We start from the raw sequence: 27,780 nt of genomic DNA, 5'->3' as shown, positions 1-27,780 counted from the left end.
CAGCCTCCCTATTCTGTCCCATTGAGTTCTGGTCCTCGCGTTTATTATTCTTCCACAGTCATGGCGGCGGAGATGGAACCTCCACCGCTGGGAGATGGGGAACAGACAGATTTCAGAGAGTTGGATGACACAGACGATCTCTTTGTGAGCACTGTAGATCAACTGGAGGTAAGACTATATTGTGGGAAACGCAAACAATCGTACAGCCGTGTTGTGTTATGTGCATCCTCGGGAGCGATCGGCCGCGATTGATTTCCTGTTGTGTTGTGTTTGTGGGACGCATGTTGAGGTGCGTGATGATGAAAGTGGTAACATCTGATGTCCGTTCTGCAGCATTGTGAATGTGTTCATTGAAAATTCTATTTAATTTTCTATCAAGAAAACAATCCTAAAAGAACTACGCATGTGTAGATGAGGTGGTCACGAGGATCAATGTCGCGTTACAACAGCGCAGTAATTGTTGGCGCTGATCTCTGCTGGCAAGAGATGCCAGGCACGCATTTCATATACAGTATTCTTTATCTAAAGTAGCCACGTCGTTCCATCTAAAGGGTGCAAGCAGATCAGTTACATTGTTCCCGTGAAATGTGTCGAGATTTGCCATAGTCAGAAATTGGGAAACCGGAAGCCAAATCAGCACTTTCCCCTGTAGGCCATCAGCAAAATCCGGAAAATTTGTCCTCGTTTCCACTTTAGAGCTGTCGCAATAATATCAGCGAATCGATGGGCTTGGCTGTCTCATTGAAACCTGTCTTTATTGTAATGTGAATATTCTACTACTCTGTGAAATCAATTTGTAATGTCATTTCAAATATTTGAATAGAACTAACAAGAATTAAAAAGACATTGACTGCACATAGGCCTACCTACACTCAATCAAGCAATAGTAATAGGCAGTAATCAGTAATAGGCTATCAACCCCCTGTGCAACACTGGTGTAGACTATTGAAAAATATATTAAAAATATGCTGGCCTATTGTATAGAACCAACAAGCATCGTGCCGTTCTCAAACAAACAAAAAAACTGAGGCTCTAGGCCCAAGGTTAGAATTCCAATGGAATTTATTATAGGCCTACCTGAGTATGGCTTAGCTCTGAAGGGCTAGGAACCATTAAAACCTTTTCAAAGTAGGCCTAGGCCTTAACAGTAAGCAGTTGTGGTTTAATATGCGATTGACCCGTCTTTCAAACAAAAGCCTGAATCCTAACTAAACTTATTGCAAGTTATTTAGGTAACTTTTCCAGTCCTGCAGTGGTAGCAATCCGTCATGTCAGCAACACCCTCTGATTGGCCAGGATGTCCCTCTTCCTGTCCAGGTAGTCATGGGGTTTTCTTGTGATTTTTTGCAAGGTTGGGTGTGTTTATGGGTTTTAAAACGGCCTCTTAAAGTTACAAGGGGGAAAATAAACAATTTAAACGTTAACCCACCTGACCACCTAGTTTGATATGATTGATTTTAGTCCCACAGTGATTTTACATTACCAGCTACTGACAAGGACGTAATGGCAACGAGCCATAAGCCATATTACATAAAATGGCTTTTTGCATTATTCTGTAGCCTACTGGGTCATTTGGGTCTGTGCTGCTCCAGAAACATAAGCACTGACAGAAAAAGCCTTCATTTGCTCCTACGGTCTTCATGTGTCTTTTTCCCCCCTTTTTTGTACAAATCCAGCTGGAAAAATAATGCAAAACTATAGAAATAACTACAGAATCTGATGGGACAGGCTCAGAACGAGGCGACATGGCAGTTTAAGGCCTGTATATGTCTTCAAGGCACTCAAACTTTGGAGGGCCTCATCTCCAAAACTGTTTGGTTTGATGTACAGCAGCATGCTAACACTGGGGATTCCGTCAGTCTGCACCAAAGGGTGCCTATACATGAAAAACTAGGCAAATTTAACAGGGTCGTTTGGGTAGGTTCATGTGAATTGATATGGAATGACCCATGTTCCATCAAATACTGAAGAGCTGTTAGACACTGTGAGGGATGACCTTTGTTAAGCAAAAACTCTGACCTTTGAGTAATTCCACCTGTGTTTTGCTCATAAACTGGAGTGGAAAACATGGCATGTATTGATTGCAACACCAGACAACACATGCACAGATCTACACACTGTTTTTTCCCTTTGGCAGCTTTTCCATTTCAGGCTTCTCTTTGAATCAGCATCATATCACGTGGGGGAAGCTGCACCGTGTGTTAGTGGTTAGGGAGGTGGTCTTTGGATCAGAGGGTTGCAGGTTCAAATCTCACCATGATCTATATCAGGGGTGGGGAGCCTATGTCTCGAGTACCGGATAACACAGCCTCAAGACATAATGTGAAGCAGCTTAATGTTATGCAGTTTCACATGGAATATGACATGTTTTGTAAAGGACTCTTGCATTTGCATCTTAATTAAGTTACATTTCAGGGGACCTAGAGAAGCTGGGGTCTGTTATAAAGGTGGCTGCCTTCAATATAGGCCTAAATTGCAGGGGGAAATCCTGGTTTGTGTTCATATTACAGCCCTTTGTTGGACTTTTACAGCCCTTGGAGGAATTTGAAGTGTCCCCTCGAATGAAAAAGCTTCCCCACCACTGATCTATACATATACACCTTCATGCACAACTAAAGTGCCCTTGAGCAAGGCACCTAAGCCTGGGAATAACTGTGTGGCACTGTATGGCGGATAACAGCTGGGACTTAATGTAGTATAATGTTATGTAATGGCATGCATAACCAGAGAGAGTAGAGAGAGAGAGAGAGGTTCCGTTGGCCCATTGTTTCCGGGTTCTATTATTGCAGACCTAAGGACTGTTCTATTCAATGCTAGGAGTATTATGACATGCCCCTTTAGGCAGACCGGAACCTGGTCACGTTAGCTGCCCATAGCAACCTATTACATTGGCACATCTCTATATAGTTAAAGAATCTCTTGCATAACCATCAAGACTTCTGGGGGACTGGCTGAATACTGTATGTCAGGTGATACACACAGGCGATCTTTTAGAAATCACAGTATTTTTTCCAAAGCTTATTAATAGTATGTAGTTATTTTTGTCTGTTTTGCATCAGTGGTGAATCTAGGGGTAGTTGGGAAGAATTCTTAGTTTCAGTACCGAAAAGAGGTCATTTGAGGACACTGAGTTATCATTTTTTTGTTTGTTTGTTTTTTTATACTTGAGTGTCCCATGAAGTATGCTGGCATAACCACATGATTGGGAATGTGTGATTCTAGGTTATTTTAGGTTGTTGCTTCTACAATGAAAGTTGTCTATATGGCATGTTTTGAGGTTGTTGTATGTGTGTTTGTGTTTGTGTTTGTGCAGTCAAGTCCGTCTCCTCCCCCGGAGTCAGCCAACCTGCTGGTGGAGGATGTCAGCGTCAACACCAACGGGCCCAAGCCGGTCGAGGTCCTACTGGATGATGATCCAGAGGATCTGTTTGCTGGTACGAGAGGCACATCACACACACACACACACACACACACACACACACACACACACACACACACACACACACACACACACACACACACACACACACACACACACACACACACACACACCTACATATAACTCATTTAGTCTCTTACAGTGTATTAATAAAAATGGTGAAAATAACTATTATTATAAACTGTGTTTGGACATCACAATCTCTACAAAACTGCTGCTCAAAGGGTATGGTGTATGGAGAGGCTGTGGTCGTCAGAGCGGTCTGAATGTGGATACGGATAGGGCGATAATGGTGTGACCTGTGTGGGCTCTCCAAGGGGATCAGATGGTCAATGGATTGGGCTCCTCTGATGCACTGAGCTGATGTGTGAAGTAGAAAGCAGATTCCCAGGACCTTTTGTGTGAGGTGGCTCTGGTAGCATCCGCTGATCTACTGTTAGGGCTTGTGCGTAAAAGGACAATGTGAGATGCATCATGGTGCAGTGGCATTTACAGCTTTCAATATAGGTAGGGCTGCTGGCAGCTTTAGCTGGGCCCGGGACTAAGTCTTTTGAAAGGGCCCCCGTTGCATTACATACAGTGTAATGAGGACACAATTTTGGGCCCCCTCTCTCCTTGGGCCTGGGACAGCTGACCCCTTTGTTGCCCCCTGTCGAGTTTCCTGAATACTGTAAGAGTAGTGAGCAGTATTTTAAAATCAGTTCTGTTGGATTCCGGCAACCAGTAGGCTACGAAGAATGGAAATTGTGCGTATGTTTTAACTTATAATCAGCTGATTTTTAAATCAGTTCTGTTGAATTCAGGCATCCAGTGTGGATCTGCCCTAGTGGAGTAATGTGCTCCCTCCTCCTAGTGTTTTGAACTGTCTTGTGGCCAAGTTTTGAGTAAGCTGTAATTTTTCCAAGTGATTTTTTGCAAGGGTTGCAAATAGTGAATTCTGGTAATCCAGTCTACTTCAGATAAATGCTTGCGTGTATTGTCAGCGCCCTGGTGGGTCAGGAAGCAGCAAGGGGCTGACTTGGGCAGTTTTCCTTGGATGTTAGTTTGCAGTCTTCATTATGTCTTGGTGTCAGGTTCAAAACTTAAAGGGACAGTTTGGTCAATTTCAACATGCAGTTGTAATGCTCACACTACCCTGGACTTGTCAGTGCCTGAGATTTTTTTTTCTTCTTCTTCAGCCGTTTCCGAGATCCTGGTCATTGTAATGGGGGCAGCTCTTTGTTTACATTTCAAAAAAACATTTTTAGTTATTCCCAAAAACATCCAAAAGGTTATAAAACATCAGCAGACAACTAGCAAACAGCAGTACCTTTTGGGAAAATATTTGGAGTTGGCCTACGTTTCATTTTTTAAAAATTTAAACAAACGCTGCCCCCATTAGAATTGCTCATATCTCGGAAAGGGCTGAGCCGAAAAATGTGGCATCACCAGGTACTGACAAGTCAAGGGTAGCGTGAGCAATACAACTGCATGTTGAAATTGACCAAACTGTCCCTTTAATCCACAGCCAAAGACAAAACCTAGCCTTGGTGCCTTGTCTTTGACGTGGTGGTTTAGGTTTCCAAAGGGAGAGAGGTACTCAGGTTAGATCTTTTTCGGCCTTAGTCTGATCCTCTTCATTTAGTTTTAAGGATTTATTAGTCATCCATTGTGTAGTAGCTGAGAAACAAGATGTTTGGGTGCATAGCAGTGTTACGGTACATGTACATGTATGTAATAAGTATTACTGATAGACTTTGTCATAGCTGTAATTTTATTTAATGGCTTAGCAAAGGCTTCATGAGCCTTAGGATGAGTGAAACATTTTCACTTTATATTGCACTATATCTGTGTGAAATGAATGAATATTTTAGGTTTAAAAAAAAGTGTTGTGGGAGAGGTCAAATTACTTCCTACCGTCCTTTCCTGTTGCTTATGGCCTTGCGATGCAAGGCTTGACGTCATTGGTTGTCAAAGTTTTATTCATTATCTTGCAAAAGAACAACTAAAAGGACATTATAGCATTTCTTTTTTTAAAAGATTTTTTTGGGGCTTTTTTGCCTTTATTTCAGATAGGACAGTGAAGAGCGATTGGAAACAAATGTGGAGAGGGGGATGGGAAATGGGAAATCAACTGATGGGAAACCCTGGGTGCAAACCTTGGGCATGCAAGCCCAAGTGGGGGTGGCTTAGCGCGCTGCGCCACAGCGCCCCCTAGGACATGATATAATTTCTAATCGGTGTTGTTGAATGGGGAGCAGCCCCCCTAAAAGTTGCTCTGCCTAGGTTGACAGCAGTAACGTTGATTGTTCTCTCCATGGAGGCAGGCCTACACAGAAGCAATACAACTCTAGCAAAAGGAAAGGATGGTAGCAAGTAGTAGTTGACTTGCTGAAACCTGTGATGTTGATGATCGATGGAGGCAAAAGGTGGCCTGTGGTTGTCATATACCTACAAGTGTCTCTGGATATTTAATAATGAACAAAGGTAAACTTTTTTTTCACCATTCATCAGACTGATCATAAAGTGAATATTTCCATCCCATAATTCCATAAGTCCATAATTACACGTCAACAAACTAAAAATATACAAATGATCTTCTCTGGAAGGATAATGATGAAACGGTAACCACAGGTTTTTGGTGTATGCACCAAAATAAAAAGTAATAATTTTGTTGTTTGTTGTCAGAAGCCACTGAAGAGGTGTCCCTGGACAGCCCAGAGAGAGAACCCATCCTATCCGACGGCCCATCCCCCGCCATTACCCCAGTCACCCCAACGGTTATGATCACGCCCCGTCTCGAACCTTCAATGTTTGACCGCTCCCCAGACGAGGTCTCCAAATGTTTCTCATATTTTGTCATTTAGTGTTTTTGTGTTTTTTTTTAAATTATCTGGGTTAAAATTACAGGGTACTTTTAAAAGCCTTATGTCTTGCAATATCAGAATGATCTCGAGTTACAGGTGTTTGTTGGAGATGTGTTTTGCTGTGCTTTGGTACTAGGGAGGAGCCCACATAGCTGAGATTTTAAAGATCTTGAATTGGCTTCCAAAGTATTGTACGGAGGAATATCTATGTTCACGAACATAGTCTTACCCCCCTGTCCTGTTTAGGTTCCAAGATGGCAATATTGTATATTTAATTATATATTGTCCCTCCCAGTACCGTTACTGGTAGATGGGTTACTAAATTGCAATCAATGCATCAAAGTATGGCTGAACAAAATGAGAATCATTGTAAAATGTTGAAATCGTTGCATGGTTCTAAAGTTGAATGGGTTTATGAATATATGAACTGACAGTATTGTTGGTATGACTGCAGGAGGAAGAGGAGGAGAATGGTGATACATTTGACATAAATATATCCGTGTCTGATCCAGAGAAAGTTGGTAAGTACTTGTGTATTTTTACAATCAATCACTCATAAGTATTGTAATAATATATCAAATGTCTTGCTCCCATCTTTAAGAAGTAAGCAAGGCTTTATATGAAGAAAATCACATTCTCAGAGGGCTCCTAATGTTGCCTAAAATTACTTGCGAGGAGTTTTGAATGATTCTGAAAATATCTTGGAGCAACTCTCCAGGAGGGAACAGAACCTTTTAAATTTACTTAGGATTTGAGGTTGACACATTTGCTTGCCCTGACATCTTGTTCTGTAAAATATCTGAACGTTTTTTGCTATCAGGAACAAAAAAAAAAGGTGGGAGTCCAGCAAGGAATAGCCAGTGAAATCAACAGATCATACAATCTGTTGGCCACTAGTTAATGCTCCACACTATGTAAACATATTCTTTCCCTCATTTGTGCTAATAAATGTATTGACTTGCTCATAGTTGTGTGTTTGTGTATTTTTGTACTATACTAGTAAATGTACTACGACATTATTCTTAATATTATTATTTGTAGAGATATCATTGATGTAAGGAGTAATATTTTCACTGACTGTTCCCCTTCCTCTTTCTCTCTTTGTAGGTGATGGGATGAATGCTTACATGGCATATAAAGTCACCACAAAGGTAGATACCACTTTCTCCAGGAATTATGAAGGCTTTTCCCATCAGAGATGTACATCGATTTTAAACAATATGCATTAAAAAGTTGATGTGGCACACATGATTGAAAAAGAGTTTCCCCAAACCTACCGCATCTCTCTTCTCCACTCTTTTCCTGTCTCACTCTTCCACTGACTATCCCAGCGAATAACAGTGCCCAAAAGGCGAAAAAGCGAGAGAAAAAAACAAAGATAGACAGATCAATGATTAGCCATTATAATGTCCCTCTTCTCCATTTTTAGACTTCGTTGAGGATCTTCAACCACAACGAGTTCTCTGTGAAGAGAAGGTTCAGCGACTTCCTGGGCCTGCACAGCAAGCTGGCCTCCAAGTACCTCCACATCGGTTACATAGTCCCACCTGCCCCAGAGAAAAGCATTGTGGGTAAGGGCAGCCTGTTCATATATGGAAGAAGAGATGGGTCATGTGGAAACATACGGCGCAAGCAGAAAAAGTGTTAAAGTTATCTACAAAGCAACTTTAGGCCTACTGCAGGAAAGTGACCTTACAATATGTTTCATGTATAGAACTTGCTTTTAAAACCCATTTCAAGATTTTTGCAGAACATGGAACTGTGCAAATAGAAAATGTTGTCGAGTTACTTTATTAATCCCAAAGGGAAATGAAGGTGTCAAGTCGCTCTGGTCAAAAGCGCCTGCTATGTAATGTAAATAGCAGCCTACACATAATACACATTGCAAGGCCAATCAAACACATTGCAAGGCTGATCAAACATACTGTACTGCAGTGGTTCTCAACTGGAATAGTCTTGTGACCCACAATTTGCCGTGGTCAATACGTTGTGACCCAAACTGCGTGTCGCACCGTCAAATTCTTCCAATAATAATGAAAAATATTATCATGCATTTCATAATAGGCATTATTTTTTGCATTGTATGCTGATATACAATGTGTCTTATGAAGTAGTGGAGAGGAAAAGGCCTATTAACCATGTTTCACTCTGTCTTCAACATCATAGTCATTTTTAGTGCATTGCATCACAGCTCCGCGACCCACCAAGGAACCCTCCGCGACCCACTTTTGAGTCCCGACCCACCAGTTGAGAATCACTGCTGTACTGCACACATACACATATATATGGCTCAAACATGCTACACAGCTCTTTGTACACACAAGCTGCTTGGGGGGAAAAGTACTAATGGTAGTCCAACATGATGCACAAGTGTCCTGATCATGTGCCTAAAAGCTAGTCAAATAGATTAAAGTGACCAAACTGGGTTGTCTAGTATTAAAGTGTTGTGCACAGTGTAATAGAAGTCTGGGGTGCATTTCTCGAAACCAAAGTTGCTTACTACATTAGCTACTTCGTTGTTTTCAATGCATTTTCCCATTGGCAACTACCGAAGTTGCTAACAGGCTAACAACTTCTCTTTTGAGAAACTCACCCCTGAGCTACAATAGAAATTGTCCAAAAAAGTAGGAAGTGTTCTGATCTAACAAGGTGGCTTGTAAGACACAATTGCAAAGGGCAATGAGCTCAAGAATTCTTTGTATACTTTTTCAGGAATGACGAAGGTCAAAGTGGGAAAAGACGACTCGTCATCAACTGAGTTTGTGGAGAAGAGAAGATCGGCCCTGGAGAGGTATCTAAACTAATTCCTTCTATGCCTGTAAAGATTCTCATTCTTCCAGGTCATCGTAGTCACAGCCACAGCGCCCCCTATACAATAATTTAGTTTTAAGCATATTGTTGTAACTTGGAAACGGTTCAAGACTGCTCAACTGATGGATGAAGATGTCCGTTTTAATTCTAATGTGGGAGTCAGATCTATTTAACACTGGAAAGTATCTGTCAGAGCAGTGGTTTTCAAAGTGGGGGCCGGGGACCCATGAGGGGCCGCGAGGGGATGCCAGGTGGGCCGCGGCAGGCTGGCAGGAAAAATGTAGCTAAATAAAATCAATAGCTTAATGAATTGAATCATTTAGATAAGCCAAAATAAACCAAAAATAATATTAACTATCCCAGTGGAATCATTTTCTTTACAATGTTTACGTCTCATGCTTTCTGTAGTAGGCTACTTGAATGGGTTTAGGGATGCACCAACTTAATTGAGTTTTGAAACTGGGTGCACAGAAAAAAATAATGTGGCACGGCCCATGTTATCGGGGCCTTGGCTGGAATCTACCGGTATAGGGGGGGTCTTGTCATGGTTAAGTTTGGGAACCCCTGTGTTAGAGGACCAACCCCTTTCCTCGCGACCAGGTGTGAACTGGCTTCAGTTGTCAGTTCAAGTAGTCATACATTTTAAAGCTACAAAAAGAAGTCCAGTTTTCTACACTCTACACCAGTGGTTCCCAAACTTTTTCCCCTGCGCACCCCCTTGTACATTTCAATGTGGTTCGCGCACCCCCTGAGCGAATATTTTGGTGTGCTGATGGCCGCGCAAGTATGGATTCACTGCTCATTCACTGCATATTAAGCACAGTCGTTTTTGGGAATCCTCTTTTCCAATAGCCTTGGAATTAAACTCCACTTCAGATGGACCCTTCCAGCACACAATGCAACATACAATTAAAAAACTACTTAATGTTCATTAATACTGGATAAAAACTACCATATCCGCCATTGCTCTATTCAGCTCGCGCACCCCCTTAAGGCAGGCCGCGCACCCCCAGGGGTGCACGTACCCCAGTTTGGGAAACCCTGCTCTACACCTATACTCCTTTGGCTAGATTGTCCTATATTTAGTATGGGGCCAGCGGTTCCCTGTCTCTTTAATGTTATTTTTACATTTGCTGTGAAGCCTAGCAAGGATAATAATGCCATAGCAGAGAGAATGCAGGAAGTATCTTAGTAGAATGTAAAAATACCATCGGCCATAGCGCTTCAGCTTGTCTTAATACTTTGCCAACCAATCAGAGTAGAATTTGAAGGTAGAAACGATCGGCTTCAAATTAAAGTCCAGTCCACCAGGCTGTAAAGAACATCCCCCATGTCAGCCCATTTCTCCTCTGCATCAACTGCCTCTAACTCCCCAACCTCAATCCAGACATGAAGCCACTTGAGCACAGGAAAAGAGCATTCTTGTTCTGGTGTTTTGTTGGTGGAAAGGTTAACCAGCCAAATATTAGACAGGCCATAATCTCAAAGCGCCTGGGCATTTACTATATGTCAACATCAGGTGGAGGAGAGGCCAGGGGGGTGGTGTGTGCGTGTGTGTGTGTATGCGCGTGTGTGTGTGTGTGCGTGTGTGTGCGACTTACTGTAGAGCACTACAGGAAGCTGGAGGTTTTCCTGCCAGGTGGTTTGACCTACTGTATTCACTGTTTTCCCCACTCACCTCCTTTTTAATCACTCTCTCCCCTCTCTTCCTCTCGCATTTATATCTATATTCTTCCTTTCCCTGGCTTTCATTTGGCTCTGTTTTTTTATCATTTTAATTTTAGCGTCTGAAAGGTGTTCATGAAATGAAATCAAGCAAACTGTCTTTTACCTTGACCTTTTTTCCTGTTCGGCTAGAAGGTCAGGTGTGTGTCTGTGTGCCTGTGCGTGCGTGCGTGCGTGCGTATGTTTGCGCGTATATTCGTGTAGAGTGAAAGATAACATGGCAGGCCAGTTTTCATCACCCGTCTTAGAACTGTACTGTGATGACTGTGGGCAGTTAAATCAGCCATGGAGCACTGCTGGGTTAAAAAGCTGTGGAGCTGGCGCAGCACGCTAAGCCCTCCACATTTGGGCTTGCATGCCCACCCACGGGGACCCCGGTTCGAGTCCGGCTGGGGTCATTTCCCGATCCTCCCCTGTCTCTCTGTCCCATTCGCTTCCTGTCTCTCTTTCACTATCCTGTCTCACAAAAACCAATAAAGGCTGAAAAGACCCAAAAAAATACTTTAAAAAAAAGAACTGTACTGTGATGACTGTGGACAGTTAAATCAGCCATGGAGCACTGTCTGCTGGGTTAAAAAGCTGTGGAGCTAACTAACTGTCTGTGTTTCTCTGAAGGTACCTGATGAGGACAGTGAAGCACCCCACCTTGAGGAAGGACACAGACGTCCAGCAGTTTCTGGAGAACAATGAGGTACTTGGAATGAGCATGACACTTACACTTGAAAACTCTGTGGCGATCACAGTCCAGGACTATAGACTCAAATATTCAAACTTGTCCACCTCTATAATGCCTTGTGTATACCAAGCGCGACCTACTCTATGCGACCCATGTAGCGGAGGTCATTGAAGAAGTTTCTCCATGAATTCGCTTTATTCGCTCTGGATGTGACATTGACGTGTTTGATTTAGCTAATCACATAATGGCTCCGACTTGACAGCCTGGGACATTCAGAGATATGAGCATTCCAATTGGTCTTCGCCGAACTGCGTCATAGCTCATTGCCATAACATTAGCTTGAATTTAATCGTTGAAATTCGCTCTGGTCGCTCTGTTCGCTCAGTTTGCTCCGCTCCTGGCGAATTTGCTTTGGTCGCCAAGTTCGCTCACCCTCCATAGAGAAATAATGACTTCTGGCGCTCAGTTAGTGCAGGTCGCTTTTGGTGTACACAAGGCTATAGACTAGCCCGGAGATGACTGGAGCACCCCTCAGTCTTTTTTGGTTTCGTTTTTTACATTTTATTATTATGGTGCAAACACACACCATGACTGTTTTGACGGCAGCTATGTCAATTTTCTCATCAACATGCTACTACCATGATGTTGTTTGTATCATCAAAAGGCTATTTCAGGAACAAAAAATTGATTGAAATTGTGTAGTAAACCCCTGTATGTCTATACTTCTTGTGTTTTGTTAGCATAGGTGCATAAAGTGCTGTTTACTCTAAAAGGCTATGTTTCTTAGTGCTGTAATTCACAGATCACAAGTGGGCACTTTATAATAGCATTATGTATTATTCAACCCATTGTGTCCTGGAGACACGTATACGCTGCATTCAGAATTTTGAGATATGAGCTGTGGGTATGTTGGAGCTGAATGAACACATTATAATGTAAGAGGAGGGTCTAGGCTTTTAAATGTTACTCATTTCATGTTTGTATGTGCTTCGGAGGCTAACATATTTAGAATTTAATAGGCAGAGGGCACCCTTTCCCAAAAAGGGCTTAGGACAAAATGGGTTGAGCAGATTCGCTTAAATAGTTCTATGACATTTACTAGAGCCCCAACTTGAACAAAATGTCTGTAACATTAAGAATGCGAGAGTTGGGTTTTTAGAACAGAACATGCGTGCAATGCCCTTTTTTAAAATGTATTTTTGGGGGCTTTTAAGCCTTCATTTTTCGAGATGGTACAATGGAGGAGAGACAGGAAATGAGTTGGGGAAGAGAGCGAGAGACTGGGAAAGATTGTCAAATGACCCGGGTTGGATTCGAACCTGGGTCGCCGGCTTAGCAGTCCAGTGCCCAGCCGTTAGAGCCAGCCGGCTGGGCTGTACAGTGCCTTTCTGTAGGATGTAGTGTAGTAGGGTTCTTCTATGTTTTTGTTATTCTATTCTGTGGCTCCCAAGATAATTTGGAACATTCATCCACATCCATCCTCAGCATTTCCATTAGCCCTGTGTGGGACTGTACACCCTGAAAGGTTAAGAGGAGGTGGGTTTCGTCCATTGCAAAGCAATTACTGTATTAACACTCCTCCTAATAAAGCGCCCAGGCAGGGAGGCAGGGTAGGGGGGGAGGGAAAGGGCCCTTCAGCAGGAACAATTGAAAGCTATTTCTCCCCTAGCTTGCCTCTCTCCCTGGGGCCAGTTTTCAACTCTCCAATGTATGAAATTAGATCGAGCATTGAAATGTATGGGAGTGGAGAAAACACCAAGGAGTAGAAAGGGAGGGAGAGAGAAGGAAGGAGAGGAAAGGATGGAGGGAGGGAGAAGAGAAGATGGAGGGGGGGGGGGGAGGGGGGTAGATAGGTGTGCAAGTGTATGGGGGTGTGGAGTTTGAGGGGCTCCGTCAGGATTGGGTCAGAGCCTTCGCCCTGTTAACAGAGCAGGAGAGAGAGAAAGAAAGGGAGGAAGACAGGAGGGATAGATGTGTGGGGGGGGGGGGGGGGGGGGTGGGGGGGGGGAGAGACGGGGGACTGGGGCTGGGGCTGGGGCTGGGGGGTGGTGGTCAGTTGCTATCAGAAGGTATTTGGTTGGCGCCCCTCGGCCTGTAAACCAGTTTGTTTCCCCCTCCTCAGATCTAGCATTGAAATGTATGGGAGTGGAGAAAACCCAGAGGCGAGAGAGAGAGAGAGAGAGAGAGAGAGAGAGAGAGAGAGAGAGAGAGAGAGACAGACAGAGACAGAGAGTGAAAGCGAGAGAGAGCGAGAGATGGAGAGAGAGACAGCGAGAGAGCGAGATGGAGAGAGAGAGAGGGTGAGAAGGAGAGGAATGGAGGAGGATGGATGGATGGGGTGGGGTGTGACGAGATGGGGTGGGGTGTGGTCCCGGGGGAAGCGGGTCGCAGCCCTGTTGCCTGTTAACTGGTTTGTTTGTCCTTATTTGTCATGTCTTCCCCAGCTGCCGCGCGCCGTTAGCACACAGGCCCTGAGCGGAGCTGGGCTACTGAGGATGGTAAACAAGGCCGCCGACGCTGTCAACAAGATGACAATCAAGATGAATGAATCGGATGTGGTGAGCGCTGATTTTTAAGGCTTTGAATAATGAGACGAATTAATGAGCCTCTCGCCCTCAAGAATTGCTAAACCGAGGGAGAGGGGGAGGCGAGCAGGCAGGCAGTTAAAGGTAGAGCGAGAGAAGAGAAGAAAAAAGAAGAGAAGAGAAGAAAAAAGAAGAGAAGAGAAGAAAAAAGAAGAGAATGGGAGAACAAAAGGCCATAAGGCTGGCCAGAGTCACCTCTGCATCTGGCTAGCCAGTTTTTTAAGTTTTGTTGTATTGATGGAATTTTATTGTTCCTTCAACCTAATTATTTCTTCTTGTGTGTAGATGTTTTTTATTTATTTGATATTTTTACATTTAGAAACCCTTTCATAATGTGGAAAGTGAATGACATGTGAAAAGAGAAATTAAGCAAAGACCATTATATATAGTACATATTATTGTAGAGCAGTGGTTTTCAAATTGGGGGCCAGGGGCCGCGAAGGGGTGCTAGGGGGGCCGCGGCAGGTTGGCAGGAAAACTATAGCACAATTTTTATTTAAACTAGACTGCATTCTTGTAGACGATGCAAAAAGTGGGCTTGCCTTTTGGACCTAAGCATACATGTTTTTTTGTTTATAAAACGGTGTTGTGAGGAGGGGCAAGACACTGGCAGCCAACCATGTGAGCTAATTTTTTGACCGACAGCGGTCTCCAACAATCAAAGGTTGAGTTGTGTGCAGCCAGGCTTGTGCAGGCAGGGGCCAGGGCAAAACAGAAAATGAGAACCCATGTATACATGGATTTTGAGTGTTTATCAACACAATGTTATGAGGAGGGGCAAGACAGCGGCAGCCAACCACGTGAGCTAATTTTTTAACCGACAGCGGTTTCCAACAATCAGAGGTTGAGTTGTGCGCAGTTAGTTTCGCGCAGTCAGGTTATAAACAAATTTTAGAATGTATAGCATTTGTAGTAAAAATAACAATCTAACTTGGCTAATGAACACTGAAGAGTAACTGTCAGAACCATTAATTGGCAACACCTGTTCTGGTTGACTCACTAGGCCCAGCAGCTAACTAATCCTCACAGCAAGCAGTGGTTGCCATTGAGGTGGTTGTTCTACAGCAGAGTTCTAAAATTAAAATATTGACAGTTACTCTTCAGTGTTCCATGCCTCCTTTGATTAAAAAAATTGGCCACACCTGTTTTGGTTCTGAGTAGTCTACTGACAGTTAATGTTGTGCAGTAAAAAGTACACCAAAATAAACCAAAATAACCTTAACAATATTCCCAATAGTCAAGAGCTGCATTATAATAATCTTATTGCATCTCTGAACATTACTTCTATTGTTGTCAAGTTATTATTTTATATATTCCAGTGGGGCACTAACAGACCTAGACTATGATTGTGAAAAGGGATGCAAAGAAAAATAGTGTGGCATGACCCATGTAAGGGGGCCTTGGCTGCAATATACCGGTATGTGGGGGGCCTTGCGATGGTTAAGTTTGGGAACGCTTTTTGTGGAGCATTTACTCAGACTAAAATTAGAACAGAGTTGCCTTCATCTTGGACGCCTGTGAAAACCCTGAACTGAAAGTGATTTTGATCTGTACAGCAAAACCAATGAGGTTTTCATTTCAAGAGAAGCGATTAGGCTAAGGGCTTTATTCAGGGTAGTTGCAGGTGTACGTACAATGCTGGCCTGGTTAAGAGAACTAATGGGAACTGAAAGCAGAGGGTTGCAGTTTGAATTCAACCAGAAGTGCCCCTGCGATAGCCTGGCAAACCAGGGGTGAGTTTCTCAAAAGAGAAGCTGTTAGCCTGTTAGCAACTTCGGTAGTTGCCAATGGGAAAATGCATTGAAAACAACAAAGTAGCTAATGTCGTAAGCAACTTTGGTTTTGAGAAATTCACCCCAGGCTATACCATGAAAAGTATAGTCTAGTATCGCGCCACTGACTGAGCTATGGAACCGGTGGTTAACATTCAAACCGGTTCAAACTGCTGGGTACTTTGATTTACAATTTATGGTGGTGGTAAATAAACATGAAAAAGATCCTGAATGGGCAGCATAAATATATACATTTCACTGTCTTTTTTACTTTTCATAATGTAAGAGAAACTGAGGTGTGTGTGTTTCTTGCAGTGGTTTGAGGAGAAGCAGCAGCAATTTGAGAATCTGGATGCCCAGCTACGTAAACTTCATGCCAGCGTGGAGTCGTTGGTCTGCCACAGGAAAGGTACGGTACAGTCTTAGCACGTCTGAGCTTTACTTTCACAACTGTTTTTTTGTTCCGACACAAGCCCTGGACTGACACAAATTCTTGCCATTGCTCCAGGATTGTGTTCAGATGTACAGTATATTTAGAGAGGAAGAAATAAGGATATATGTACACTGTTAATGAATGGTTCTAAAGGTTGATGAAAGTGAGCTGACTCCAAAAGCCCATGCAACTGGTCTGGAACAGTTTGTTTTGATCTTCAACAGAGGACAATTGTTTCCAATAAACCCAGTCCCTGGGGGCAAGCATATGTGTGAACATGCAGCTCTGGCAAAAATTGGGACCACCTCGAAAATGAGCAGTTTTTCTGGTCTTACTACTTATTGGCATGTGTGTCAGTAAAATAAACATTGTCGTTTCATTCTATAAACTACTGACCACATTTCCTCCGAATCTCGAATAAAAATATTGTCATTTAGAGCATTTATTTGCAGAAAGCTAGGTCAAAATAATACAAAAGATGCAATGTTTTTAGACCTCAAAAATCCAAAGAAAACATGATGATATTCACTTTAAAGGGACACTGTGCAAGAAATGGTCAAAAAAGGTACTGCAACTATGCTGCTCATTGAAACTGGGCTGCCTATTGCCAAATTTGATCTTTACATGAAAGTTTACTAAGTAATAAATACATATTTTCTAGTAGTGTCCAAGTAGAGTCATTTTTGCAGCTAAAAATGGCTATTTTTGGAAATTCAAAATGGCGGACCATGTAGAAGATCCCCCTTTTCATGTATGAAAAGTGCAATTTTTCCAGTCATAATGAATACTTAGAATTTGATGGTGGTGGTAAGTATTCATGAAAAAGGTAGCATTAGTGAATGGGCAGCATGAATTCTGGAAATAAACAACTAAAAATCTCACACAGTGTCCCTTTTAAAACAACATAATAGTAATGTGTTAACTTAGGAGTTCAGAAATCTATATTTGGTAGAATAACCCTGGATTTTAATCACAGCTGTGTCATGCATATTGGCATTCTCTTCCTTCGTTGTCCTGTTAGAAAGATGAAGATGAAGAGGAAAGAAGACTGGGCTAATATTGCCTCATCAATATGTGTGCTGATTGACTCCTACCGAAAAAAAAGACGCATGCTTTTCATTTGTGCATAAGTTCATTTTATGTGTGTGTCCGCGTGTGTTTACATGCTTTTCCTTTTAGAGTTGTCCCTGAACACGGCATCCTTTGCGAAGAGTGCGGCGATGTTGGGGAACTCGGAGGACCACACGGCCCTGTCTCGGGCCCTTTCTCAGCTGGCTGAGGTGGAGGAGAAAATTGATCAGCTGCACCAGGATCAGGCCTACGCCGATTTCTACCTGTTCTCAGAGCTGGTGGGGGACTATGTCCGCCTTCTTACTGCCGTCAAGGTATGCTCATATTCATAATATATATATATTATATCAAGCTGTCCACATACACTGCTATGTGACTCGGTTATCCTCCACACTTGCTATGATATGAATAAGTTTCCACATACAGTGACAAGTCCTAGTCTGGCCCACAATTCCAGTGTGCCATTTGGCTCCTGTGATGCTCCACAAACTCTCACTTCTAAGTTAGTCTAGCCAGGCGACAATCTAGAACATTTCAGATTTTACCAGGACTCAAAACCAATTCATTTTCGAGCGTTTCCAGCAGCTCAGTGTGACGTTTACGGTAATCACGTTCTAGCTCTATTGGTCTGATTGACTCAACCTCCAGTCAGTAGTACATGGAGGCCTTTCTATGCATAACATATGACAAAGAACAACATGTCTACACCTTTTTGATTACCTATGTAATACATTACACAACAGTACATTTAGACTTTTTCCGTTCAATGGGGGAAAAGTAATGAATTTCAGGTATTTTCTGAGATTAAAGGGTAAGTAGGGTTTGGCATGTCATGTGAGCGTAAGGCAATGAGTGTAAGGCTACTGTTCACACAACTTCCATTCACCTCCGAACACAAGAGTCTGAAGCAGTTACACAATCCAGTGTGTAAAAAGCTGGGAGATGTGATGTTTAACTCATTGAGTGCCAGCCATTTTCAAATTCAGACCGGGGGGTTGCCAGGGTTTTTTCAACATTTGAGTGTTTTTTCAAGAGCCATAGAAATTGAGCTCTTTGTCCATGAGAACAACAAACATACCAGATCAACGTGTTAGGCCCCACCCCCCATAAAAAAACGCAATTGACTTGATATCAAGTTTTTGGCACTGTGCCATACATTCTGAAAAGACTCGTTTTCAAGTCCATGGCACTCAAAGAGCTACTTTGCCGTTGCTGTATAACATAAGGTGTTCCAACAGTTTATTGTTTATCTTCTTAAAATGGCTGTTCACCGGTCAGTGAAGCTACACAGTAGCGTAATGTTGGAGGGAAAGACCCCACAAGATGAAAAGATTTTAATTTCGAGTGCTTCACATTTTCAGATGGCCTTTTCTGCTTTTCTGCCAGTGCCCAGCTGGGTTGCTGTGTGAATAACACCGGACATATTAAATGTTTCTGCCTGTTTTTTATTTAAATTTTACGCACGATAGGACACCTGACACAAAATATACAGATGCGTGCGTGTGGTGCAGTATTGACACAACCACAAGGGGCGATCTTCCAAACTTCCAAGTTAAGGTTATGGTACAGTCAGAGGAAAATATGAATGAGAGCCCCGTTGGCTGTCTGGCCTCTACATGATGCCTCTAGTATCACGCTTAGCGCTTTGTTGGCTCACATGATGGTCACCCCTCGTGAGTGAATCGCACAGTTTCGCGTTTTGCTCTTGAGCGCATCCTCGCCTCCACCTCAGGTGCGCGTTTCTACTTCCACGTGTTTGTCATCCGGAAAAAAAAGTCTGTCGTGTTGTACAAGGCAAGGCAAGGCAAGTTTATTTGTATAGCGCATTTCATACACAGGTGCAACTCAATGTGCTTCACAAAACTAACAAATGCAAAAAGAAAGGAAACGGGGAAGAAAGAAGGAAATAAAGAGTCAAAGAACATTTAAAACATTAAGATAAAACATGAGGTAAAAATAATAATAATAAAATAAAAAATAAACATAAACAATGTCAGCACTCTGGTCGCATCCAATCCTTGGGTCCTATAGTGTGAGGACGTGAGTCATGAGATGTGAAGTTTTAAACCCTGCAACTCGCTCGTTCAGTGTGGAGGAAGCAGGAGCTGAATACCTGGGACTGTGAATATTGCACAGTGTATGCCTGACTTTAGGGTGCATTTGACCAGCACGTGATGACCTGGTCCAAGTGTCTTTATAATAAATGTGTCTGCTTTGGTTTGCCTTTCTTCCTCCCTTGTCTAGGGTGTGTTTGACCAGCGTATGAAGACCTGGTCCAAGTGGCAGGATGCCCAGGTGATGCTGCAGAGGAAGAGGGAGGCGGAGGCCAAGCTCCAGTACGCCAACAAACCTGACAAGTTGCAGCAGGCCAAGGATGAGATCAAGGAGGTAAAGATCCCGTGTAGACACACGCACCGATACCCATGCACAAACACTATACTGTTGAAAAAACATATGTCTGTAATATGGCTGTGTTGGTACTGACACACACACACACACACACACACACACACACACACACACACACACACACAGCACTAGCTGTTTATGGTGAATTTTTGGGCTGAGTCCTAACTAACCAGGCGAATAGACCGGCCGCGACGAGATTCAAGCGACAGAGAATCGCTTCTGTGCAGCAAGAGCGATTGAAGCGACTAGAGTCTGTCCGTTGAAAGCAGAATGCAAGCTTTCCAACATTCCTATTGGCTGTGGCGGCTGTCGTCGAGCCTCGTCATAACTGTCGCTCTCATCGCGTGAATCATGGCCTTTAGTCACCCTACTCGCTTTTGTCGTGTGATTCAATACAAAGCCAACTACTTCCGTTCCTCACCTCGCTCAGGTCGTGGCTAGTGTATTCGCACGGTAAGGACTGATGCTTGTGCCGAGACAGCTGTGGTCTGTGCCCTGGAGGACATCCATCAGAGGAATGTCTTGGGAGCTACAGTAATACACCACAAACATGAATGACTTAATAATAAGCAAATAATCTCAGATCCTTATGATCGCACAGCATTTCTGCTTTTTCCGCCTCTATAATTTGCTCATTTCTTTTATCATGCTTGCCCCAAACCAAAGGAGATTGTGGAGGTAGGACTCTGGCTTTCACTGAATTCTGTGTACATTTGTCTGTTTTCACTCACGTAGTTTTTACACACATGCATTATGCACATTCATACCAGGGCGTTCACCTCATTAGCATGGGTGGGGATTAGTGGAGTTGGCCGTACAGTGCTGAAAGATGAGGGCAAATGAGTTGTTGGAAGGTTGAGTTTTGACGAGTTGGGGCGTTGTCTTCACTAAGGATGCTTGCGCATTGCCTCAACAGACATAAATAAACTGACAATGACAACAGTATGTGGTTTTTATTCCGAATAAAAATACAAAGAAAAAAGGATTTTGAGTGTGTGGATTCCTCACGCTAAAATTGCAGTCAGCCTTTTCCTAACATGTGCGCAATCTTCACCTACATCGTTGAAGGATTCCATGTGTGGTAGAGTTGATGGTTGACTCCTGGGCTGAGCTGCTAAGAACAAGGCTCGTTGGCGTGAAAGTCAGAACACGCCCACAGTCCTAGTGATGGTCACTCCTCCATCACCCAGGTTTGGTCAGGGGGTGTTCACTCACGGAACTAGCTACTAGCCACAACTGGCTAACCCTAATCCTACCTAAGTGCAAAATGAATGGGTGTCAACGGAGTTTCCTACTTTATAATTTTTGTGATTTTTTTTACAATTTTTTGTCCTGAAATATTAATATTCAGTTCAAAGCTAGAAATAATAAGACTCCATTTGAGTAGCGTTTCGATTATTTTGCGCCACTAGATTATTATATACTGGGTCACAAAGCTCAATTTTTATCAGTCCAAACCCATAAACATTAGCGGGATGCTAGCGAGTACAGGTCGAAATCTTCTAACCTGCTGTAAAACTACACACCTGAACGATTTGTCAATACAGCCTATTGTTAAACACCAGTCATAGTGCTTACCAGGAATGTTTTGTTGATGATGTTTGTGACTGGAAATCGCAGGAGCAATGTATTTAGCATATGGGTTCCCCTTTCCATTCAATACGTTTTCCCACATGAAGGACTTACTGACGCTCGCCAACTAGTGGACACTCCATAGGAACTGCAGTATGCATGCAAAGTTAACTGGCTGCAATGGGAACCAATCAGTGTGAACATCCTCCCTGTTAGAGATTCTCTGGTTTGGTGAATAGCATGTTCCAAAACGACAACTGTGCGTGGAACACTTACAGCTTCCATGGGGGAGTTGTGCAGCATAACTACACTGATCTGGCAAGAAGCAGGTTACATAAGTTATGCAACTTCTTCTAAGAATGGGGTTTGTTTAGGCGTAACAGTTAATTTGTGCAAAGGTAGTTTGTCCAGTGGGATCTAAGAATAGTGCCACGACTCAAGAGAGGGCTTGCAATAGAATCACTGTTCATTTATTTTCAGAATCATTGAACCATTGTCTTATTTTTTTAAATGTATTGTTAATTTTAAGTTTTTGATATTTATATCAGGGCTTTGAACCAGAATTATTTCCCGAACAGAAACGGAATTTTGACGTTTTCGGTTTTGTGTTCCACCATTAAATAGACATTTCCAAACCGATTAGAACAAAAACGTTTTTTTTTTCCCGGAACGGTTAATTACGTTCCCTGACAGCTCTGAAACAAATGGCAATACAATTATGTCTCATCCATCTTAAACTAAATGTAATACTATAACAACCTTCATTAAATAACACAGGAATAATCAGAAACAATTATTATGTCAAATATGTTGTTAATTGTCAACCGAAGGATTTTTTTATACAAACGTTAACAACATTATAAAGTCACGTGACTATGCCACTCAGTGGGCAACAACAAAATCCCACATCTTTGAGGAACAAAATAAAAGCCAGTCCATTATTTTGGTACCAGAACATAAAAATAATAAAGTTTTTGGTTCCATGTAAAATAGGAAAAGTTCCTGGTTTTTGTTTTTGTCCTTGAACGGTTTCAAAGCCCTGATTTATATTTTATATACACATTACACATCAGTTGTCGTATAGGTACAATATACCTCAGTGGTTTTGTGTAGGTACTTATACGCATGACTATGTTTTAGTGTTGCATGCTCATCCCATCCATTGAGTTCTATATTGTTGTGTATGTCAAGGTTTTTATCATCTCATCCTTCATTTTAAGAACATTTTACTTTATCTAGTTGTAGATACATTACGTTCAGTATGTCTTCTTGTTAAATAGTCATTAGTTCTCTTGTTAAATATAGTAGCCTAATCCGTTCTCTTGTTAAATCTAGTCATTAGTTGTCTTTTGTTTTAGACATGTAGATTTGTCAGGTAAAGCACAACACTTTTACAAAAGAAAACTGATGACTATATTTATCTAGTAATTTATGAGCAGTATCTTTCACTTATCCATTATGTCAACAATCTGAAGGCTTTCGTTGAGCAGTTCTTCATTGCTTACACAGAGAAAAAAGAACATTATAGAAAAGAAGAGCCCCAAAACAAAAACAAAACAAAGACTGATTCATCTGGATGGAAATGTATTTCTTTTTTTCTCTCCTTGTAGTGGGAAGGTAAAGTGGAACAAGGAGAGCGAGACTTTGAGCAGATATCAAAGACCATTCGGAAGGAGGTGGAACGGTTTGAGGTAAGGGCTCATGATACACATGGTTGCTAGAGTGGATATCCATATGCAGCAAGTAGAGATGTACAGGATCCAAGATCCGGTTCCGGATCCGGCAGGATAATAGGGTTTTTCAGGCTATCCGGATCCGGCAGGATCTTAAGCAGTGGATCCGGTATCCGGCAGTTACCTAAAAATCAGGATCTGGGGCATCTCTACTTTTTACGTAGCCTAGGCTTTTCAGTCAGTCTTTCACAACCCCAATCGCTGCGTGGAGTGAAAGCCCTTTGCAAGCGGTTGTTGAAGGCAGTGTGGCAGTTAGCCAATGAGCTTTAAAATAGTTTGCAGTAACGTAAAAAAAAGGGCCCACATGTGCGAGTTGGCTATGTGTTTCAACCCATTCGTAGGATCCGGTATCCGGTTCCAGATCCGGCAGGATCTTAAAGGATTTATCCGGAGTTGGAACAAATTTGCCTGTTTTTTGCATGTTTGGGATGAAATACAGTCACTCTAGAGCAAAATCAAGGCAAAAGGATGCGTTTTGAGAAAGTTTGATAATATCACGTTAGCCTCGTTAGCCATATCAGCTATGCAATATGAAAGATGCGGGCATCGTTTTTCGGCGGTTACACACATTTCAAAAACACAACATTTTAAAGTCTTGCACAGCTCAAAACAACGTCACACTTACCTCGTAATATGTTGAGGGTATCCACACATAAACCGAAGTGTCCAAAGTCCTTCATGTATTCTTGAAAGGTCTGCAGAATGTGTTTTGTGAAGCTACTACCTTGAGAACTACTGTTTGACACTAAAGCCCACCAAGTAGATTGCCGAGTGCGTCGCACCATCAGCTGTGGTTACTCGCTATGGAAATAATCATAGCTGATGGTGCGACGCACTCGGCAATCTACTTGGTGGGCTTTAGTGTCAAATAGTTGTCTTGACCGTAATTTAGATATTCTCAAGGTAGTAGCTTCACAAAACACATTCTGCAGACCTTTCAAGAATACATGAAGGACTTTGGACACTTCGGTTTATGTGTGGATACCCTCAACATATTACGAGGTAAGTGTGACATTGTTTTGAGCTGTGCAAGACTTTAAAATGTTGTGTTTTTGAAATGCGTGTAACCGCCGAAAAACGATGCCCGCATCTTTCATATTGCATAGCTGATATGGCTAACGAGGCTAACGTGATATTATCAAACTTTCTCAAAACGCATCCTTTTGCCTTGATTTTGCTCTAGAGTGACTGTATTTCATCCCAAATATGCAAAAAACTGGCAAATTTGTTCCAACTCCGGATAAATCCTTTAAGCAGTGGATCCGGTATCCGGCAGGATCCTAAAAATCAGGATCCGGTGCATCTCTAGCAGCAAGTGAATAGCACACTGTAAAAGAGTTGCTGTAGCTCCTCAAAAACATTCAGTTGCCCTGTGGGGGAACCTTAACATTCCCTGAAGAGCCCTCAAGGTCCCTCAAAAGAATTTTTAGGGATTCTTCCGCACTGGCAATCAAAGGCTCCTCACTTATTGGATTCTTGGATTCTGTGAGGAATCTTCAAGAAAATCTCTAGGTTCTTCCAAGAACAAGTTTGTCACCTATAAGTTCCTTGAATGTTTAGGATCCTTAGAAGAAATGTTCCGGGTTCCCCCTCAACTTGAAGTTACTTGAACTTCTTTGGAAAATTTTAATTTTTATAGTGCCGACATTAGTTCCTACCACTCCAGACGCCATTTTACTCGAATGAGCATGCTTAATCTATAGGGAAAATTTGCTAAATGGTGAAATCACGTTTCACCACGACAGCCCATCTCTCACAGTATCATGCCTAATGACCAACAGTAATGACTATTCCAAGAATGATAACTGGACGCCTCTTTTGTGCTTTGTGCTTCGTCCTGCAGAAAGAAAGGGTGAAAGACTTCAAAGTGGTCATCGTCAAATACCTAGAGTCTCTTGTTCATACTCAGCAACAGGTATGTCATCGCTTGGGTGTTCTTTATGGGTTGTCGGGTAACAATGCAGACTTTCCCGATTACATCACTCAGTTCCCGGTACCAATGGGTTGGTGGGGGGAGTGACAGTCACAGGAGAGAATGGCGGAGAGCAGGAAATCAACTATACATGTACCAACGGAGAGTGTGGAAATAACCCTACCGACATGCCCTCATAGTACATGCACAGGGGTGAATTTCTCGAAACCAAAGTTGCTTACTACATTAGCTACTTCGTTGCTTTCAATGCATTTTCCCATTGCCAACTACCAAAGTTGCTAACAGGCTAACAACTTCCCTTTTGAGAAACTCACCCCAGCATTGCAGAGATCTCCTTCAGAAGTTGCAAGCTAGCTAACAAACCCTGGCCCGTTCAGTTTTCCCTCTGCCATGCTGGGATTCACATACCATGGCGTACAGGGTACAACACACAAGCCAAATTGTAAAATGTCTGTGGTAATAACGTTAGTCATAGTTAATTAGTAGTTAGTAGTTTTCTGATGGCATTCTTTTCCTCACAAATCATCTTTAAAACGGCATAAATATACATTCAACAGTTTGCATGTAGTCCCTTAAATTATGTAGATCCTTAATTGAGACTCAGATGAGGTAACGGTGTCCTTGAGCTACCTCTATGTGTTAAGCAGTTGGTTGGGGTGCCCATACCTCAAATCTAGTGAACTGGGTCTGACTCTGTCCTGCCTTTATTTCTTTACCCTACCCCATCTCCCATCCTACCCAATGAATAGTTTGAAGTATGTAGCTCTAGGCTAAATGTGAAATAATGTTTCAATCATTGTTGATTTGATCTTTTTTCCTTTCTTTTTCAGCTGATAAAATACTGGGAAGCATTCTTACCTGAAGCCAAAGCTATCGCATAACCCAACACATTTTGTTGTTTTGATCCTGTAATCTCACTCTAAAGGATGATATACATGACAGTTAAAAATCTCAAACGACCACTTGAAAATTAAGCACTAGAAATCTTTTGATGGCTCACTCCACACTTTATGATTTAAGTAAATAAAACTAATGTCTTAAGATGCCCCATTTCACTTTATTTTTCCTTTGAAGTCATAATGTCACAGGCCAGTGTAATGGGGGTGTTTCTAAACGTCCTGTTTGTTGACATCATTGCTGTACATAGCGTGGAGCCCCAGCTCCTTATCACATGGGCTGAAGCCAAGATATTCATTGAAGGGCTCTTTTCCAAAACGCAATATATCCATTTTCAAAACAAAACAAAAAAAATCAAAAATAATGTTGAAGTCTCAGTCAATATCACTGAAATCAGTGTTTTGATATATGAATTTGATATGGAAATAAGACATTAGCCCAGTTCCAGTAGCCCCAATGCTGTCTTAAAATCAAAACACAATTCAATTTAAAAAAAAAGATTTAAGAAATTTGTATTTAAATGGGTTTTTTTTATTGCGTTTCCGAAAAGAACTCTTCAGTGTTAACTGAGTAGCGCACCAACTGGTGAACATGTGACCATTTGGAACACGGTTGTCCTGTTGTGTGACGTGTTTAATGTTTGGTAACCCAGCGTCAGTCGTTACGGTCCCATACTGAACCTCCAGTTTGTTCCAACCATTTACATGATCAGCGTGACTGCTATTTTTAGTGTACAGGTTGAACTGATGATTTCACTAATTTAACTGATTTCATGAAAGGCTGGAACAAGTTGTGGGTATGACATTTTGCCATCTGACGTTGGCTTGGCACACGGGGGGTTGTGGGGGGATGTGAAGGACAGGTATGGTCGCTTACCCGTAAAACATTCAATTCAAGTAATTGCACTACTAATAGCAGAACTATGGCTTTGTTTTGCAACAAAAAAAATGGACACACGAGATCCCTCTGCATTCTGTTTTGGTATTTAATTCACACTTCTCTTATCTGGGTTGATCTCTACACCCCTGACTTGAAATACTCCCCCTACCACCCCAATACAAGAGTCAGTTATGTGTTGTGTGTATTTTTTTTTTAACCATGTTCCCTGTTCCAGTCAATGTCATGCCCGTGAAGAACATGCCGTTGTCGGGACAACAGGGTTGACACATAGTGACTGATCACATAGTGCCTACATTACAGTTTGTAACGTTACAAAATGTGTGTGGACATTTCTTTTCAATATGCCATTTTCATTTTTCCCTCAGCTTTCTACACGGTTCTTGTTTTAAAACCCTGTGGTGCTTGGCCCCCCATGGTTTTTTGTTTTGCTGCTCTTTTTATTTTTGACTTTGCTACGTAATCTGGAGTTTTTGGATATTTGAATACCTTTGTTTGATTCTGTGTTTGAAAAGCCTTGTCCTAAAAAGATTTTTTAAAATTCATTTATTTTTTACTTCACATTCCTGTGCTGAAAATGCTTGTGTCCTAAATAAAGGAATGTACTGTATATCTTAATTGGCGTAGTGTCTCGTTATTTCCCCCACCACACAGTAGTAATTGTCCGCAGCCAAACTTCAGGAAGACGATCTACTGTTGGGAGGCAATGTACTTTACACTAGCTTGCTAATGCTGTGTATCTCTATGTATTGCTTCCTATTCATAGAAACCATATAAAACAGTGGCGTGTTAAGTGTATGTCCGTCACTGGATGCAACTTGTACTTGTGCAATTTGAATGCATTGAATTTAAAGGTGTCTGACACCACAGGAAAAAGGTCCACTATCCATGAACACTGAGTTGTTTTGGTGGGTCTTCAGCTGCCTGTGCAAGTCTCTCAATGGGTGCATCCCAATATGCGACCTTGCCTCCTCCACTTGT

At 42.2% G+C, this 27,780-nt stretch overlaps 1 protein-coding gene across 2 annotated transcripts; it reads left to right on the top strand.

Moving 5' to 3' along the window:
* On the top strand, nt 1–27,417 carry snx2 (sorting nexin 2). 2 transcript variants are annotated; one of them, XM_063194797.1, is made up of 15 exons: nt 1–168; nt 3,314–3,434; nt 6,110–6,252; nt 6,740–6,806; nt 7,393–7,436; nt 7,715–7,856; nt 8,998–9,076; nt 11,437–11,512; nt 13,942–14,055; nt 16,170–16,263; nt 17,467–17,672; nt 19,603–19,746; nt 22,950–23,030; nt 24,916–24,987; nt 25,836–27,417. In XM_063194797.1, exons 1-15 carry the CDS (start codon nt 61–63, stop codon nt 25,884–25,886), a joined length of 1,542 nt encoding a protein of 513 aa, XP_063050867.1. In that variant the 5' UTR covers nt 1–60; the 3' UTR covers nt 25,887–27,417. The 2 variants fall into 2 exon arrangements, with proteins under 2 accessions (XP_063050867.1, XP_063050866.1); XM_063194796.1 differs by having other exon boundaries at nt 6,107–6,252.
* The last annotated feature ends 363 nt before the right edge of the window (nt 27,418–27,780 follow it).

Source organism: Engraulis encrasicolus, chromosome 3, assembly GCF_034702125.1.
Source record: "Engraulis encrasicolus isolate BLACKSEA-1 chromosome 3, IST_EnEncr_1.0, whole genome shotgun sequence".
Taxonomy (NCBI): Eukaryota; Metazoa; Chordata; class Actinopteri; order Clupeiformes; family Engraulidae; genus Engraulis; species Engraulis encrasicolus.
Note: the sequence above shows the minus strand (reverse complement) of the source record. Positions and strands in the feature narration are given on the sequence as shown.

Bases quoted from the DNA above. Each gene is read 5' to 3' on its own strand.
- snx2 (XM_063194796.1), top strand. From the start codon at position 61: ATGGCGGCGGAGATGGAACCTCCACCGCTGGGAGATGGGGAACAGACA. The intron at 9,077-11,436 runs GTATCTAAACTA...GTTTCTCTGAAG, and splicing joins AGAAGATCGGCCCTGGAGAG to GTACCTGATGAGGACAGTGA. The intron at 23,031-24,915 runs GTAAGGGCTCAT...TTCGTCCTGCAG, and splicing joins AGGAGGTGGAACGGTTTGAG to AAAGAAAGGGTGAAAGACTT.